At 52.7% G+C, this 19,377-nt stretch overlaps 1 protein-coding gene across 1 annotated transcript in view; it reads right to left on the reverse strand.

Moving 5' to 3' along the window:
* The window catches only part of STX18 (syntaxin 18), a 72,380-nt gene extending 66,463 nt beyond the window's left edge, over positions 1–5,917 (reverse strand). The window contains exon 1 of the mRNA XM_084865262.1: positions 5,652–5,917. Within this exon, the coding sequence (XP_084721388.1) occupies positions 5,652–5,819 (168 nt within the window). The 5' untranslated portion in view covers positions 5,820–5,917. The remainder of the gene's footprint in view (positions 1–5,651) is intronic.
* Positions 5,918–19,377: the final 13,460 nt, after the last annotated feature.

Raw genomic sequence — 19,377 nt, forward strand, 5'->3', positions numbered from 1 at the left:
GACAAATGAGTCTACCCTCCGCTGCTACCCTCCGCTGTGAGGCAGCCAGATCCTGGCAGGAAGAATTGACAGTGTCACCGAGGAGACCACTTCAGCAGCCCCGCCCAAGCACGCGACACGATGCACTGTTGGTGACTGCCAACTAGAATCCAGGAAACTGGGAACTCGTCGACCCGGTGCAGATTTCTCTTGGTATGAAGGAGGAGAGGGACTGATCATCCCTGAGCGCCCTGCTGCTACGACATGGGCTGCGGGCATTACCAGGATTTAGAAAGCACATTGAGAAGAAGACTCTGCATAAGAGCCTGGCATGCAGAAGGGCCTAGCGCAGTGGTCGGCAAACTCATTAGTCAACAGAGCGGCAAACCGTGGCTCGTGAACCGCATGTGGCTCGCGAGCCGCAGTTTGCTGACCACTGGCCTAGCGAATCTCTGCCTCCAGCGGCAGTCCAGTGAGGCTCACATGCCTGTATTTCTCACCAGGTGAAGGGAGGCCCCGCCAGTGCCGGCTGGGCTTGTGAGGCAGACCTCAGCTCTCCACACGCTCCGTCACTGGCCACACTGGCCAGGCAGGGGCTCACTATTAATATCATGAAGCCTCCAGCACCGTGTTCTGCTTACATTTACAGTGTTTCCCAAAGTGTGGTACGCGTACCCCCAGGGGCATGGGAAGAGTTTGGTGGGGATATACACTGCGCCGTGCTTAGCTGCACCTAATTCTACGTTCTCATGAGTACAAGGGGTACCCAGCGTTATGAAAATTATAGAAGGGGTACACATATGTCAAAAGTTTGGGAAACACTGGTTTACAATATACACTCGATTATTACAATTCATAGAACACAGCATCGTGCAGCTAACAGAGGCCGTGGAGAACGTTAACTCAATGGTTTCTGACCACTGTGTCCCTGGGCACTTCCGTTGGCTCCGGAAGGGAGTAAGGGGGTAGAGAGCAGGCTGCCTCACCTCTGCCCCCACCCCCTAACCAAGCCTTAACCAGAGCTGCTCCTTATTTCATCTGCAAAAAGGTTTCTGCATTGGAGAGAACAAAAAAGATACGATTCAATATGCTCACGTTCTGTTCGATGCCTGCATCCTAAACCTACGGTTTCCTGAGCTACTCCTGTCCTGCTGGGACTCGTCACCTGTCCTTTTGGCTTCTGGCTGACCTGCCACCTGCTGCCTGATACGGCTTTTTCAAACCCTGCTCTCTTGGCTGACATCCTGTTTAGGCAGAGCTATACTTAATCCTTGAACAAAGGCTATTTCCAGCTGAACCTTTAGGTCCCAAATTTGGCACCGAGGTCAACAAACGTCTCAGAAGCAAACCAGGGAGGACTGTGGAATCACGCTGAGTTGCGGCTGTCACTTATACCCGCATTGTTATGCTATTTATGTGTCTGCTTCCCCATTAGACTGAGGTAGGAACACATCTCTATAATAGAACGCATTTACTTCATTTCATAAAATAAAAGCACTTTCTATCTAATGTTTACTCCAGGTGCTGCACTAAGTGTAAATGTATGCTGTGTACTATTAAGGAATATAAGGATTGCTCATTCCTAGAGCTGGAAGGAGCCCTGGACAGACATCAGCTAGCTGCAAAGCTGAAAGCAAAGTGACCCTGTGCATTAACACTCCTCAATTCATTCAAGAAATATTTATTGAGCACCGATGTCCTTAGTGCCTATGGATTCAGTGCTAAAAAGCACAAAGTCTTTGTTTTCAGGAAGCATATATTCTATAGGTAAATGATAAATAAATGGACACTCAAAGTGTTAGATAATGAAAAGAATAAAGCAGAGTAAGGTACAGAAAAGGGAAGCTGCTTTATGCAGGGCAGAAGAGGAAGGTCTCATTCAGGCAACATTTGAGCAGACACCTGACAATCAAACCAGGTTGAATTTGGGAGGAAAATGTTCACATAGAGGGAACAACACATGCAAAGGCCTGAGGGAGAAGTGTGCCCGGTGGTGTGAGAAAGGCAGAGGCGAGGGGTTGGGAGTAAAAAAGGAGTGAGAGCAGGTGAGGTCAGAGAAGTAGGGACCAGATCATCTGGCTTCAAATCGCTTTGAATTTCAGCCAAGAATTCAAGATAACCAATTCCTAAAAAAATAAAAAATAAACCACGGTTAGCTTTCATGAAAGCAATGTATAGTAGAGAGAACCTTATCAGCAAGCCTACTCTGAAAATAGAATTCCCAAGAATTCAGGGCCACTGTTACCTTATATGTAACCAAAACATCCTAACAGGGCTCACTGCCGTCTAAGCTCTCAGTCATACCAACGTGGAACCTGAGGCCCCGAGATTACGTGGCCTCCCACTTAGTGGCCAGCCTGGAGCTACAACACAGGTCTCCTGTGCTTTCCATTGGCCTCTGCTGCCTGGACAGTCTGGCTGCGTAGAGGCGCCTTGGTTTCTCGCGTGGAGCATTCCTTGGCCTCAGTAACTTTTTTAAGTCAGTAAGAAAATGAAGAGCTGCCCTATGAGGCCCTCCAGGCACATCCCCACATCCACTGCCTGTCATCACAAGCTCCCCATTCCAGTTTTCATTCCCCCGAGTTGAAGACAATCAGGCAGGTAGGGTGGCAGCAAGTCGGGCACTGTGCTAGGCACTCTGAAGGATGTTTTTGTTGGATTTGCCTGCCCAACATCCCTCACCCCATACTCCCAGAAGGAGCACTCCCCTCCGAGGTCCTGGTAGGGCAACAACCATAGTATTTAACCCACCCATTATGGCATCAGATGGAAGAATCTTATCCATCTGATGCCATAAACAAGAGCTCGGGATCCAACTGGAGCCAACTTTTTCCGGGAAGAGCTAGGAAAAGAAGCTCCAGCCTGTTTCCCAGCTGTCTAAGCTAGGCATCTCCATTTTGCTCAGGTTAATTTACATTATTAATTATTGTCGTTTGCAACCAAAAGAATCCACACTTGTGCAGGCACTTGCATACTTTCTCTCATTCCATCTGCGTAACAACCTTGTATGATTGTTATTACTCTATTTTGGAATGAGGAAACAGAGGCTAAGGATCTTGCCCAAGTTCATACAGTAAGTAAGAGGCATTCAAATTCATAAAATAAGAAGGAGGCATCCAATTCACGTCTTTCTGCTCTAAAAACCATTCAGTCTCTAGTTATGAATTCAGTATGAACTTTAGAAAAAGACTCGCCGCCATTCTAAAGCCCCCAAAATGAATTTTTGGTTTAAAATTATGGTGGAAATGAAAGGTAGGAGGATGGCAGTTGGGGGCATAATGAACAGCATTCGAGCACTGGCTTCTACTTCAGACTCTGTGCCATGAGCTCAGACAATGGGATTCTGGGCAAGTGGTTTCACTGACCTGGGTATGAGTTGTCCCACCATTAAAATGAGAAGCCTGAACAACACGAACTTAAGACCCTCTTAGTACACGAAGAACATAAAGTGCGTGCGGCTCAGCGTTAGGTACACAGGTTCTGTTTCTGCTCTGTCAGGTGAGATGTCCAGCAGATTGTAACTGGAAGGGCAGGCCCAAGAACAGGCAATGGCTGTCTGGGGCACGACGCTGTGGAGGGCTCTGAGCTGCACAGACCTGCTGGGAAATCAGCGGGCTCCCACGGCCACGGGGAGGAAGAGAGGAACAGCTGCATCCTGGCCACACGTCTGCCATCACTGACCGAGCGTCTCACCTGGACGGAGGCATGTTGCTGACTCCGCTATTGAGGCTATTAGTACCCGCACCGAATTTTCTTTGACTCCTTCATGAACTTTCTTGGTTCCCCTTTGCAAGCAAGGAATGAAAGTACAAGAAAGCTTTAGGGAAGACAGCTTGACACCAATGACGAAAATAGTCTAAACAGCCGACGTGGAGTTGAGGCAGGGAGAGAAGGGGAGCAATAAGAATCCGTACGGTTCTTTATAATACATGTGGTCTCATAAGAGCCTAAAGATTTGATTATCCGTTAAAGTATTATCATGCCCCTTTTATAGAAAGGGAAAATGAGGCTCAGGTAATGGGACTTGTCCAAGTCACCCACTTCTAAGGGGCAGGACCCAGTTTCAAATGTAAGTCTTCTAAATCCAAGTCCTCGTCCTCTCTCCACTCTCCCCATCATTCCCACAGCCCCAGTAAGTTCAACCAATCAAGCTCATCATTGTTGGCAGCTGTTCAGATATAAGTTTCTCCCTTATAAAGCAACATGTGAAATATCGTTACCAACTTGTTGGTAATTGAATGGGCAGACATGCACTGAGTATATATGAAGCGAAGCAAGCATACAGTCACCTATCTCTACGCCTTCGTGTGTAATTCTTCTCAGCCTGAGGGGCCCCCTTCACCCTGTCGGCCCAGGAACCATCCCCTCCTCTTCCAAGGCCTGATTCAGGACTCACTGCCTCTGCACAGCCCTTCCTGGCGCTCAGTGGACACGTTTCCTCTGTGCCCCACACAGCCACTAGGCTTGATGGCCCTTGATTGGTGAATGTTTGTTTCCTTCACCAGTCCTTTTAAAATGTGCTATAAGCCCATCAGCAAACATCTGGTCAACCCGCCCCCTGCCAATGCTTGAATAGCCCCTGCAAACTGTCACTCACTGAAGCATGCATACATATATTCATTTAAAAAAATCTGCAAAGTGCCAGGTATTGGACTGTGCCAGACAGAAGTGGGTTCACCATGAAATCAGTGAGACGTAAGCTTCACTGGCACCTTCCCAAGCTTTGAACCGTCTTTAGGAAGTCTGCACTTTTATTTCTTAAAGAGTTCAGACGGAGCTGTGTATGTGTCGGGCTGCACAAAAGCAAGGACACAGGGTGACCGCGGCCAACACCCCTTTACAGAGGGTCCTCTCCCCCTGCAGCTTCGTGGGGAAGACCAACAGCCATCTGTCCACTTTAATCTTCACTCCATACTAACCATACACTAAGCAACGCCGCCCCGGGGGGCCCTGGGGTCCTGATGCCAGGTGCCAGGCCCGCGCGGTCCCCGCCCCGCGGGGAAAGGTCCTGCTCTCCCGGACCAAAGCCTGCCGCGTCCAGATAACAGAAGGCAGGTTCAACGGCAGCACCGTGGAGTGTTTGTGAAAGGCGACCCTACACCAGCCTCCGGACGAACTGATCCCTTGCGGGGCCCTAATCGGCTGCAGGAGGCCAGGGGAAGGGAGAGGTCAGCGGGACGCGATCTTTGACCTCCACGGGCGGGGGGTGAGGGGAGGAAGGGGTGCGGGGCGAGGGAGGGAGGGAGGGAGGAGCGCGAAACGAGAAGCGCTGGAGCGAATGCACTGTGGTCGGTGCGGCCACGGGAAGCGGGGGCCGCGGGGAAGCTCCCGGCGTCCAGGGCTGCGGTGACAGCGAGCTCACCCTCGCTCGAAGCGGCCCCTGAGCTCAGCGAACTGGGATTCCCGAGCGTCTTTCCCCCCTTACCCCCCGCCCCGCCCGAGCAACGTGCTCCCCAATACCCGTCCCCATCCTTCCAATGGAGGCTGTTCCCTCCCCGAGACAGCTGTGGGCTCCCGGGCAAACCCTCCCGCCCCCGTTCCGGACCCCTTTTCTCCAGGCGCTTCCTGCACACACGCTCGCGGGACAGGGACTGGTCTGGTCCGGGTTCCGGGGTCCCCGTCGCCGGCCCGAGCCCACCCTCTGCCCGCCGTTTCCATAGCAACCAGCTCACCACTTCGCGCGCGCGGCTGGAGAAGTCGCCCTTGGGCCGGGGGATGCGGCGGAACAGCTCGTCGCGGCTGCCGTCGACCCCGCCGCCCACCGCCACTCCCAGCGCCTTGTTCCGGGTCTTCACGGTCTTGACGCTGGCCCGGAACAGCAGGGTGATGTCCACCGCCATCGCGCCCCGCGCTCACAGCCCCGCACCGGCTGGCCCACGTCAGCAGCCGGCGACCACTGCGCGGACCGGCCGCTGGAGGACTGGTCCGTCGCTGCACGCCTCCGCCCGCCGCCGGCGACGCGAGCAGAAAGGTTCCGGCTTCCGCCCGCCGCCGGCGACGCGGGCAGATAGGTTCCGGCCCCTGCCTGCGAGGCGTGTTCCCGCGGCGCCCTGAACGCCCGAGACGCGCACACCCGCTTCCCTTTTCCCACATACAGTTTTCTTTTGCCTATGGAGAAAGAGAGAAAGAAATGACAAATCTCTGCCAATGATTCTGTATTGCATAAATGGGCCTTTGTGTAATGGAAACGCTAGTGAGTCTGCCTTTGCCGGTAAGGCTGGGGCAGAGCCAAAGAGGTAAAGAGCTGGGGAGTAATTAGGTTAAGAAGGGGACCAGCACCCAGGAAGGAGGCCAGGTCATAGGGGAGGGTTTTTTTTTGTGTGTGTTTTTTTAAATATATTTTATTGATTTTTTTTTTGCCCCCCTCCCTCCCCAGAGTTTTATGTCCATTGGTTGTACTTACATGCATGTATACAAGTCCTTCGGTTGATCTATTATCTCCCCCAGATCTCTAGGGGAGGGTTCTGAGTGGGAGCGGGCTGAGCTACACCAAATCTTTAATGTGCATAGTGTGTCTGGTGCAGTTGTGGAGGGTTTTTTTTGTTTTTGTTTTTGTTTGTGTGTGTGTGGGGGGGCGGTTTGGGTTTTTTTTTTGGGTGGGGGTGAGGAGGCGCAGAGAGTGGGAACAAAGGTCTAAGTTTTCTCTGGATCTGCAAGAGCGGAGAAGATTGTGGAGAGGACACACAAGTGAGCTGAAAACATCAGGCTATACAAGACTCACGTGACCACAAGTACATGCTATCCCTAGGAAAGTCAGCGGGGAGGCCATTCCTTAGTCTTCCCCCGGACCGCGGGCTATGAGATTTCCCTCTCAGCCTTCTTTTTATTTTATTCTCTTAACCCCCGAGAGCAAGGGGCCTTCAGTTGACAGTGGGCTGTAACTATTTGAAACCCCATAGAGCTGAGGGGATGTGGATGCAAAAAGGAAGAGCAGGGTGGAGGGATGCTACAGGCTGCCCAGCCCCTAAAGGAGGTTTCGTCAGTAACGATATTTCATTCATTGGGCCAGGCGCTCTTCTCTGGAAGACAGCAAGGCCTAGGGGCGTACAGACCCCTCCAGCCCTCCTCCGCTCCATCGGGATCGATGCGGGCAGCGTGGATTCATTTGGGGACTTTCGTAGACGTCCTAAGTGCAGCTTCGGCGAGAAAGGGTGTGTGTTACAACCCAGGACACGTGTGCTGTGGGTGAGAAATAGCCACCAGCCACCCAGAAGTCATTGTCACATCCCTTAGAAAGGCCCTGCTGCCTGGAGAAAGACGGTGTAAGCAGGCTTTTGCTGAGTGGAAGGTGCCCAGTGCCCGGAAGTGGGGATTCTCGGGTAGCATGAGACACTCGAGTTTTCTGGACCCATGGAATCATGAACGTGCCACGATAATACAGAAACTGGAGACCGTCTGCAGTGGTCTCTGTCGTTCCCTCAGAGGCTGGGCCTCTCCCCAGGAGGGGGTGATAGTTGCTTGACCTACTGATGGCTGACTTGGCCATAACAAGCAACGTGCGTTGCAAATGTAAGAAATCCCACGTGCTTCACTGCTCTCTTTACCTTCTGCCATGACAACCCACAATAGTCCAGTGTTCATCGGCCTGGTCCCTAGAGAAGATGCCATGGGGCACGGCTAGCCAAGTACGTGTGCTGGCAGCTCGAAGGCACCCTTTGTCCTCGCTGTCCATGGGGATGCGTGGTGGGTGCTACTGCAGCATAATCACACTATGAAACCCCTATTCAGATACCGACAAAGCAAGACCATTGGGTGCATCCTTCTCTTACCACCATTCCTGCTTGGGAACTCCAAGCCCGGACATGAGGCCGAGTCAGCCCACGGGCTGCTGAGCACGCAGTGCTGCTGGTATGCAGTCCGCAGGAGCCACACAGAGTGGACGCCAGTGGGCATAAGGCTTCGGGAGACAATGGGAAGCTACAGTGTTAAACTTCATCCATATCACACCTGAAGCTTCTGGACACTAGACAGTTCTAGTTTAAAAAATAAAAAAGGAGAAGAATCCCAGGAAATAGCCAAGAATGAGTCATGGGAAAAGCAAACGAACAAACAAAAAACACCTGAGATTTGGAAACTGAGCGATCTGGGTTTGGATTCCAGCTTCCCTGCTCAGCAGCTGGGTGACTTTAAGGGAGTGGCTTTACCTCTCTGAGCCTTGTCTGGGAAATGTGTGAAACACAGGAACACCTACTCACCACTCTGCTTCTGTGAGCAGGGAGTTCTTCCTAAATACATGTTCCACCTCCCTCCTCACCCCCTGGAGCCAGTACTAGTCATCTGGCTGTTGGAGGACGGCCAGCAGCCTGCATTTTTCAGTTGGTTGGAGCTGTCTCTCCACGTTTCTGAGCTGAGGACATGGCTCTTCTGCAGACGTCAGCGGGAGGAATCTGTTTAGCATACTTGTACTTCACCTTGGGAGGGAGCTAGGCACTAGAACGCTACCAGACCTCTTTCCACCTCTCTCTCCCTCAATTTAATTATCTCTGCAAACCAGCCTCCTCTGGTTCTAACTTCACATGGCCGAACACGGGCCCCCATCAGCTCCTGAGTTTATACGCTTCTAGTCACAGCTGCATGGATTCCAAGCCCAGATTCTGAGCGGGCAGGAGAACGTTGGCCCAGATTGGGACAGACGTCTGCGCCTGGTCCAGTCAGCTATGGCTCAGTGTCCAGAGTCATGAGGTTCAAACGTGACTGTCGGGACATATTCTGACAGTTGGGGCTAGTTTTCCTGTAACAAATTAGCACAAACACAGTAGCTTAAAGCAAAGCTCATTGGCTAGCTTCTTGTTCTAGAGGCCAAAATCTCACAATAGGTCTCACCGGGCTAAAGCCAAGGTGTGGGCCGAGCTGCGTTCTTTCTGAAAACTGTAGGAGGGACTCCACGTTGCCTTCTCTGGCTCCTAGAAGCTGCCCACCTTTCTGGGCCCGTGGCCCCCTCCTCCGTCTCCAAAGCCAGCGATAGCGGGGCGAGTCCTTACAACCCATCAGCCTGACCCCTCCTTTCTCTTCCACATGCAGGGACCGCTGTGATGGCGTGGGGCCCACCCAGGTGGTCCAGGATAGCCTCCCACTCTGGAGCCAGCTGATGAGCAACCTTCATTCCGTCTGCCGCCCCATTCGCCCTGGCCATGAATCAACAGTCACATGTTCCAGGCGTTCCGGTTTGGACGCCTTCTGCCTTACCATAGGGGGTCTGCTCCAACAAAAAGGTGGGTGATCATGAGCTGGGCTCGCGAGCCACATGCAGCTCTTTGGCCCCTGGAGTGTGGCTTTTCCACAAAATACCACAGCCTGGGCGAGTCTATTTTCAAGAAGTGGCATTGGAAGAAATTTAAGTTTAAAACGTGGCTCTCCAAAGAAATTTTAATCGTTGTGCTGTTGGTATTTGGCTCTGTGGACGGATGAGTTTGCCGACCACGGCTCCAGACAAACAGAGAGATCCAGGCTTTTCCACTCCTCTCACAACAGCCCTGGGCCTGCTCCTTGTAACACCCCGAGGGGCTACAGAAATCGGGGAGACGGGGTCACTGCCCTTAAAGTAGGGGTGTCGAACTCAATCAGAGAAGGGGCCAAAATCTAAAATCCAGCCTAAATCGCGGGCCGAATGGTTTACTGAACAGTCATAAACTGACAATGTCATAAACTGACAGCGGAGTGCAGTGATGACAGCGCGGTGCGGGCCACATTGCAAGGCCTGGCGGGCTGGATTTGGCCCGCGGGCCTTCTGTTTGACACATGTGCCTTAAAGGGTTCCTCCCGGAGGAGGCTTTCCCGTGCCCGAAGGATAAGGCAGCGCCCGTCTGACCTCTTCCAGCCCTGCCTGCCTCTCCTAAGGAACCATCACCCCGCTTCGCTTGGCCCGTCTGAAAAGACACCGCTTGTAACCGGTCATTAACAGTTCCCAAAGTTCAAGTCCTCTCTCTCCCCTCACCCCCACGGGTTTGGAAGTTGGTGCCACTTCTTCCCAGCACTCACTTGGTCCACCCCAGGAGTTTCATAAATCACCTCATAAAAGCTCATTTACTGGTTTCCCCGACATAATGGCAGGAATAAACTGCTCGGTGCGCGCTTGGCAACGCGCTCCAGAGAGCGTGGCCAGCCGTGGCCGGCTTCGGCGACGGAGGAAGGGCCCAGCATCTCGGTTCCCAGCCGAGACGCCTACCCCCTCCGCTCACGGACAGTATCTCCCGTAATTAGGACGACCGGGTCCCCGGCTTTTTATTGAATTGGATGGCAAATCACAGAATAAATGCTTTCCTTTGCACTTTAAAAGGATTTACTAGGAAAATATTTTTTCCTACATCCTGTTTCAAGGGGAAAATGTGATTTTAGGGGACATTTTATAGTTCACAACAGGATATTGGAGGGCATTTGGTTTTGCTTAGTTTATTATGACTGTGTTTCTCCAGCATGAAGTGGTGTTTTTGTGCGATTATTTAGATAAGTCTGATTGGGGTGGGTGGATCCCCATAGAATTATGGAAATTTAGGACTGGAAAGGGCCTCAAATATCACCCACCCAACTTCCTTGTATTTTGGATGAGAAAGCAAGAGGCTGGCCCAGGATCATACCTTGAGTTCATGGGAGGGTGGAGGGAGAGATGATATTGGATTCTTTATCTCCCAACTGTTCAGTGCTCTCAAACCAGGTGTTGTTGTTGTTGTTTTTTTGGTTTTTTGTTTGTTTGTTTGTTTTGGGGGAGTAGGGGTAGTGACATGCATACAAAGGGATCCGTATGTATCTGTAACTACTTTTGAATTTGAGAATTGGGGTAATTAAGTGTGGACTGTGTATGAGTCATCCATTCACCCATCCATCCTTCCTCCCATCCATTCACATGTACATACACCCACCTATTGATCCACCATTGATCAGCCAATGTCAGTCATTCCCTCCCCCATCCCTCCGTCGTCATTCACTCATATTACAGACACGTGTTGTCGGTAAGTGACACCGGGTTAGGTACTGAGACTATAAAAGCAGCTCTACAGCCTCCACCTGGAAACAGGTCACAGACTAAGCGGCAGACAGATGTATTCAGAGACCATTACCATGAGCCACGACAGGTGTGCAAACGGAGCTTGTTCTTCTTAGACAGCTCAGAAGAATTACATTTAAAAACAGCTTTATGAACCACCCACCCACTCTCCATGGATAGGAAGAGACCATGAATTAGAAAGGGGGCTTGACCCCAGAAATAAGGTTATTCTTGTGGTCCTTGGCCGCCCTTTCAGCCATCCCAGCCTTGACCGGAGTCTGGAGCAGTGGGGAAGGAGGGGGGGCCCTCCGAGCCAGACAGCCCTGGGTTGGAATCCCAGTCACTTATTAGTAGTGAGATCTTTAGAAGGTATTTCTTCACCCATGAACTAAAGATAAAAATACCCATCCATTCGAGCATTGGCCTGGGGACTGAAGGGTCCCAGGTTCGATTCCAGTCAGGGGCACATGCCCCGGTTGTGGGCTCAGTCGCCATTAGGGGGCGTGCAGGAGGCAGCTGATCAATGATTCTTTCTCCTCATTGATCTCTCTCTCTCTCCACCCCCTTCCTCTCTGAAATCAGTAAAAATATATTTAAAATATATCCATCCAACAGGGTGGTTGTGGGCGTTATTGGGATGATCTGCAGAGCGTGTCACAACTCTGGCACTGAGCTGGGCCCTACAGATGGAACCACTGCCGCCGAGGGTGTTGTTGAGGACGGTAATAGGTTACATGTCACAACTGTAATCTATGTAAGGAGCCATGTTCTACTTCCCGGCCCCCACAGGAACGTGGGGCGCTCCGGAGGAAGGCTGCACCAGAGCCTGGGGGGACTGCTGGAATGAAAGGAAGCGCTTAGCAATTGGCTGTCGTGGTTGGGGCCAGTCTCAGAGTGTTCCTGGGAGTAGGCGGATTATTCTGGAGACAAGATTCGGGCAGAGGAAATAAGGGCCCTCCCGTGTGAACCAGGGGGTGGAGGGCAGCTGTTCCCTGTTCTGCTCTGGGCCGGATGGGAGGAACCGAGCTCACACTGGCACTTGGGGGATCCAGGCTGCCCTGGGAGAAGACCATCTGGGTGCCGGTGGTGTGCCCTTGGGGATGGTCATAGTGGACAGTGTCTCCTGGCCACGCCTCTTCACGTGCAGTACCATCCCCCCCATCCCCCATGGCTGCACGCAGGACGGCTCCCCTCGCCAGCCCCTTCCTAACCGGGGTACCCGTGATCCAAGCAGAACCCTCCAACCCAGGGCCAGGAGCCCCGGCCAGAGGAAACCGCTATCCCAGGCCCCGGCTGGCAGCCCCTCCGGCCATCTCCGGGCCGAGCATTCCACAGAGGCCACCGTCGCCGATGGCGCTCCTCCAGCGGCCACGCAGCACCCCTCCTGCAAGTTTATTAAGAAACTCTCTGTAGGGCTTCTTTCACCGAAAGCGCATTTAATAAAGCTTGGAATTTCCTCGCAACACGTTCATTCTGGTGGCTGTATTTTTAGGTCTCCGTTATTACTTGTCTTCACCTCTCGGCTTGGTAGGCACGGGGCCGGCCAGCACAGCGGGCTCCGAGCCTTGTCAATAACCAGGAATCGCCCCGTGGCTGGAGCCCTAGGTGCCTCTCAGGCCGAGTTTCTCCTGGTTCATCTAGGAAGCTTTTAAGCCAGCTTTAATAATTATTCACGAAAAAGGCAGGCAACTTACAGCAAAACTGAACACGAAAACCTCACTGTGACCATCAGTGGGGACAGTTTGGAGTCCCTCCCCATTCCCCCCTCCCCCCCTCAAAAAAGTGGCCTCTGATGGGTTAAGTTTGTGTTTTAAAAAATAGGTGGGAAGCTGAGTGGCTATAACTTGGAAGAGATTTTGAACAAAGAGCCTGTATGTTGGTCATTTGGCAGCTACCAAACACGCCCCCTACACCTTAAAGCACTTGGTTAAAAATGCCTAATTTATTCTAGTAATGCACTAATCGAATTTATAGAAATCCACAATGATACCCGAAGGGCTTTCCCAGGCTCGATGCCCCCTTGACAGGGATTCCGAGAGAGCCCCCCCGGCCTGTGCCTGGTGGTGGGAGGAAGGCGTGAACGTGCCCCACACCAAACAGGCTTGCTCTTACCAGGTAAGTCTCCCCCGGAGCCCGGAGAGCAGGCAGTCCTGGTGGCACGCCCCTGCCCACACGGGGCAGCCGCTGGGCCCAGCGTCCGCCCAGCACGGGACCCAGCTCTCCGTTCCGGAGGCGCCCCGGGGCCACCCTCCAGGATGCCCTCGGACCCTTGTTCTTTCCTTCCCTTCCTCCTTCTCTGGCTCCTTGGTCTATGGAGGCCCTGGGGTCCTGCCATTGATTGGGTTCCATCCAAGCATTCAGTGCACGCTTGCTGCCTCCTCTGCCCCATGTCTCCTCCTCCTCCTCCCCTTGAGTTGTAGCCCCTCTATGGGTCTTCACCTTGGGGAGTAAAGGTTCTAGAAAACTGCGGATGAGAATGGAATAGAACATCCCCTTCCCTACAAGTAGATACACTGAACATTCGTGCTTGGGGGGCTGGTTGTCATTAATAGAGGTGGGGGATGATGAAGACAATGGTGATGATGATGATGAAGAAAATGAAAATGATGGTGAAGACAATGGCGATGGAGATGATGAAGATGATGATGAAGATGACAATGATGAGATGGATAGCTTACAAGCTCTATTTTGAATGCTTATGGGTAGTAAATCACACAACCCTAAGCCGTAGGTAATCTGAGCATTGCCATTTTATAGATATGAAAAATGAAGATACAGAAGGGTTAAGCCTCCTCCCCCATGGCCTTCCCGTGCGGGGCAGTTTGGGACAAATGTTCTGAGTCCAACACCTTCCCTTGTTAAACAGGCCTGTTCCATGAGCCCCCCTTGTGTTAGCTTCTCCAACTTCCGAATCTGGTTTCTGTTACCCAAGGAGACCTCAAAGCTCCACACTCTGCTGTTCGGAGAAAGAGGGAGTTTGCACCCACACACGTGGGTGCAGCTTTGAGGAGCCCACCCATAGCATTCCTCACACCCCTCAGTCTGCACACCCCTCCGTGAAGGCAGCTCGCTCAGGCACAAGCTCACTCCCCCTGCCATGCTTACTCCCGTCCCCTCCCGAGGCCGCTGCTCTGAGAACTTTTCACAGAGAAGGGAGCAAAGTAACCCACACTGGGGAGGAAACGAGGGGTGGTCTTCTCACTCTGAACCAGCTCGGGTGTCTGCCGTCAGCCCAAGGGAAACCCTTACTGTAAGGCAGTGTTTCCCAAACTTCACTCATGATGAGCATCACCTGGTGGAGTTGTTAAACTACAGATTCCTAGAATTTTTGGGAACATATAGGTAAAATTGTCTTAGAGCACTAGTTAAGTATACAATTTTACCTATATGTCCCCAAAAATTCTAGTTTAGCACTTCTTAGTTGGGATTCAGGAATCTGTGGTTTAACAACTCCCCCAGGTGATGCTCATCATGAGAGAAGTTTGGGAAACACTGTTATAAGGTGACCAGACGTCCCGCTTTTTAACAATTTGTCCCGAGTCCCTCAGCGTTTTAAAAAAGTCCCAATTTTTTAAAACGCCGCAGGACTCGGGACAAATTGTTAAAAAGCGGGACGTCTGGTCACCTTACCTTCCTGGGGAGGCAGCAGACAGCAACCCAGCAGTCAGTGGGCACTGGTTTCCAAGTGCATCACGCAGCTGTGAGGGAACCCTGAGCGCCCACCCAGCCCGCCCCCTGCGGGAGCTCTGGAGAAAGGCCTGGCTACCCCCGGCATAGAAACGTTCAGGAAACCTCCAGCGTGCGCCCTGCTCCTCCCCACCTGTAAGCCACGTTGAGCTCAGGAAGGCTGTGGCGAGCCCAGAACCCCCAAATTCTCAGGTCTTTCTCCAGCCTCAGCTCACAACTTCCTTTCTTGGCGTTGGAAGGCATGGCAGACTCTGGGGAAATCTGTTTGACCAGACCATCCCCAGCGAGAGTAAGACGCCTGCCTCCCCTGTGGTGGCGAGTGCTGATGGCCTGGGGTCTGTGCCTCGCGAGTCTTGGGTAGAAATGGAGTAGCAGAGGCTTTATCCGGGCCTGTTTTCCTCCTGTGGTTTGCCGTTGGCTGCTGTGAATAGTGCCACCAAGGGTAGGCAACTAGGTTTGCGCCCCGACTCTTCATTCTTTGGGTACACACCCAGACGGGAACTTGCTGGATCGTGGAATAATTCTGTGTGTCCTGCCTGTGGTGCCCAAGGGTTCCAATTGCCCACATCCTTGTCAACACTTGTTATTTTCTGTCTCATTTTTCTTTTTCATACTAGCCTTCCTAAGTGTGCTGCTTGTTGACATACTGTCTACTTTGATGTTTTTCCTCTTTCACTAGAACTCTGGCTGGGAAAGGGGGGTGCATAGGGTTCCCTGCGGGGCCAGGCTGAGAGAGGGCTTCGCCTGGCGCCCCACTGGAGAACACCTCCCCCACATCCCCACCCGCACCCCCAGGTATCCGCTCGGCCATCCCAGCCGCACAGACACGTGTGCAAAGTTCACTCCCACCAGGGACCCACCGGGGGGCCCCAGGGGCTGCTTTGGCCTCAGGACTGACCAGGGGGCCTCTCTTACTCCCGAGGAGGAGAAACTGAAGGTGATCACACTCCCGGTTTGACTGAAATGGACAAAATGCGCTTCATTACCGCCCCCTGGGGGCAGGTGTCCCGCTACCTCGGTGCAAAGGAGCCTCGAACCCCGCGCCCCCTGGGCTCAGGGACGCAGCGGGGCGGGACGGCCACCGAGCCTCTTGGACCGGCCCCATCGCCCCACGGGCGTGGCCCCTGGGATCGCCTTCGGGGCAGGGGGGGGGGCGAGGGGCTCCCGGGGCCGGGGATGGGGCGTTGGCCCTGGGCGGGCAGCGGGCGCTGGCCACCTCGCGGCCGCTGAGAGCGGGACGTCGGTCCCCGGGGCCCCGGTAACAGTAAGGACCTGCGGGGCCCTCTAAATCCTTTAGCTTTTTATTTATTTAAAAAATATATATTTGTTTATTGATTTTTTTACAGAGAGGAAGGAAAAGGGAGGGTTAGAAACATTATGAGAGAGAAACACTGGGGATGTGCCCACAACCAAGGTACATGCCCTTGACCGAAATCGAACCTGGGACCTTTCAGTCTTCAGGCCAACTCTCTATCCACTGAGCCAAACCCGTTAGGCAGTGACTGGCAAACTGATTAGTCCACAGAGCCAAATATCGACAGTGCAATGATTGACATTTCTTTGGAGAGCCACATTTTTTAAACTTAAACTTCTTCTAACGCCACTTCTTCAACATAGACTCGCCCAGGCCGTGGTATTCTGTGGAAGAGCCACACTCAAGGGGCCAAAGAGCCCCATGTGGCTGGTGAGCCGCAGTTTGCCGACCACGGGGTTACGGCATCCTTTAGCTTTTTTAAACCAGTGTCCATCTCCCATGATGCCCCAGGCAGGAGGGATGGTGGCCCATTGTACAGATGAAGAAACTGAGGCACGAGCTAGAAGTGGGGCTGCCCGGCTGGCTCTCCCCAGGCCCCCCACATCAGGCTTTTATATTTGGTATTTGGCTTATCTGACACCGGCTCCTTTACCTTACTTTACACACACACACACACACACACACACACCCTTTATCAAGTTTTTACACCTCTTTCATTCTGCATCCCAAGCCACTCGTCCCTCCCCTGGGCTCACCAGGCCTTTGGATTCTCACAACAAGCTCCTGCAGTTGGGGTTACTGACACCCCCCCCCCTCCACACACACACACACACACACACACACACCCACACACACATAATATTTCAGAAGGGGAAAACCAAAGCCGAAAGTGCCCTGCCCAGGGCCTTGTGCCAGGCCAGCCTGACACCAGCGCTGAGCGAGTGCAGGTACCGAGTTCTGGCTCTCCTCATGGCAAGCCCGTAAGAGCAGCCTCACACGCACTGCCCGGAGCCTTTTTATTACAACATTTTAAAGTTTTTTAAAAAAATTATTTTAATTTTGCTTTTACTTGGTTACAGGGCCCTAATTTACCATGGCTGTGATTCCTGAGGACGGATTGGGCAAATTGGGAAATTCTTGCAAAGTGAGAAAATCTAAATCGTTTTCACGTGTAATGAAACGTTTTAGGAATAATTAATTTAGCCATTTAATGATGTTGACACGGTGCTACCTTCTGTAGACATTTAATTACGCATTTATTAATTTTGACTTCGCAGTTTCCTTTTCTCGCGGTAGAGCCAAAAACTACTTTTCCAGATCTCCAACATTTTTGTTGGAAAGCCCCCCAAGCGGCCCAGGATTCCCAGGCAATTTGCCTGGAATACCCAACTCCCAGGTTAATCTTGCCACGACGCCCCGCCCACCGAGGCCCCGCCCACTGCTCCAGGGTACCTCCATCCTTCCCGGACCTGACTTTCAAGGAAGCAGATCTTGCTTGGCTCAGTTCTGCTACACTGAGAGCCTTCCCCAGGGCAGGGCCTCACTGTGATCATGTCTCCATAAGCGGCCTCGTTCAGAGAGAGAAGGAGGACCCCGGTCAATATTGGCTGAATTGTGACTTTCTCTTGGGAGGAAGGGGAAATGGATGTGGGATAGGACACGCCCCAGAAAAGGTGCAGGGAGTCCGGTGCTACTGTCTCTGCCCCTCCCTGGGTTCCCCTTTCCCCGTCTGGGAGCTGAAGATGGGCCAGGAGACTTCTCACCTGGTGCCCCTTTCAATCCAACGAGCAGCCACAGCTTTCAGGAGCAAAGACAGAACTCTCCTCCTCACTCAGCCCAATCAGAGGCTCTGGCGACAGGCAGCTGTCTGTGGGGGAGCCGGGAGCCGTGCTGGTTCCAGCTCTGAGGCGATCATGCTGTGTGACAGAGTAGTCCTCTCTGTCTCTGAGCTGTGGTCTCCCTGGCAGTAACGGCTGCTGGGCTAGAGCCGTACCCATCATCCTAGGCCTTTGTGGAAATGCAGTCTGATTCCGGGGTCTGGGCAGGCCGGAGGGTCTGCATGTCTGACACGCTCCTCCTGCCTCTGGGCCCGCTTGACGCAGCAAGAACCTAGAGCTGTGGTAAACAAACTGCGGCTCTCGAGCCATATGCAGCTCTTTGGCCCGTTGAGTGTGGCTCTTCCACAAAGTACCACGGCCTGGGCGCGTCTATGTTGAAGAAGTGGCGTTAGAAGAAGTTTAGGTTTAAAAAATGTGGCTCTCGAAAGAAATTTCAATCATTGTGCTGTTGATATTTGGCTCTGCTGACTGATGAGTTTGCCGGCCACTGGCCTAGAGGACTTCCGAGGCCACTTCTGGCTTGGGAGGGCCAGCCCTTGAGCCCTGGCAGCAGGAACACGGGAAAGGACAGAGTTGCCTAGGTGTGGGCCCGCTCGGGGGAAGGTATGAAGGAGGCAGGAAGGGGTAACCCAGAATGGGAACTGATCCCGAGGGTCCTTCCAACCAGCCGTTATAGAAATCAGCACCACCATCATCCCCACCATCGAATGTGGGTGCAGGGCTGCTCGCTGGCAAGGCAGCTGTCACATCCTTGAACCCGCTGACCCCGTGCGCACCCCGGTGGGAGGGGAGGGCCGGGCCAGGGAGTCTATTCAGTCCGGGCCAGAGGATCTGGGCCAGAGCACAATAGCCTTCCAAACGATTGTTTCCCAGCGGCCCTTTGATTCCCGAGCTTGTTTTCTTTGGGCGCCTGCTCTCTGACCCCTTCCTCCTCTGTCTCCTGGTGCCCCGCCTGCCCCTCCCTCCCCACCCCTCCCCCAACACGCTCCCCCATACACAGTGTCAGGGGGAGAAAACCGGTGTATCCGCCCCCAGATTTCCCACTTTTGATCCTCTCCAAGTAGAACCCAGCTTGGGGGACTGGAATCCTGCCTCACTGCGGGGTGATCTGGGGGCAAATCATCTCTTAAGACCCATTTGTCCCGTCTGTAACAACGGTCCTTTTCCCTACAGCAGCGTTTTTCAACCGCTGTTCCGCAGCACACTAGTGTGCCGCGAGATGTTGCCTGGTGTGCCGTAGGTGCAGACAAGACAAGAATTTTATAATTTTTCACTATTTTGTTTACTTAATATTTCATAATAAAGTAATTATAAAATACTTTCTTTGTGTTTATTTGATTCCTATTCAAGAGAATTACTTTATATATAGTCAATATAGGCACAGAGTTAAATTTTTTAACATTTTCTAATGGTGGTGTGCCTCGTGATTTTTTTCATGAAACAAGTGTGCCTTTGCCCAAAAAAGGTTGAAAAACACTGCCCTACAGGACCAGGGGAGGATTTACATTGTCAAGGACACTATGCTCAGTGACTCCACCCACCACAACCCTAGGAGGCAGGACCCATCAGGATCCCTATTCAGTGGCTGGGGAACAGGCTTCGTGGAGTTTCCCTGCTTCCAGCCATCCAGCTGGTCT

The sequence above is a fragment of the Pipistrellus hanaki genome (genome assembly GCF_964339955.1).
Source record: "Pipistrellus hanaki genome assembly, chromosome: 1".
Taxonomy (NCBI): domain Eukaryota; kingdom Metazoa; phylum Chordata; class Mammalia; order Chiroptera; family Vespertilionidae; genus Pipistrellus; species Pipistrellus hanaki.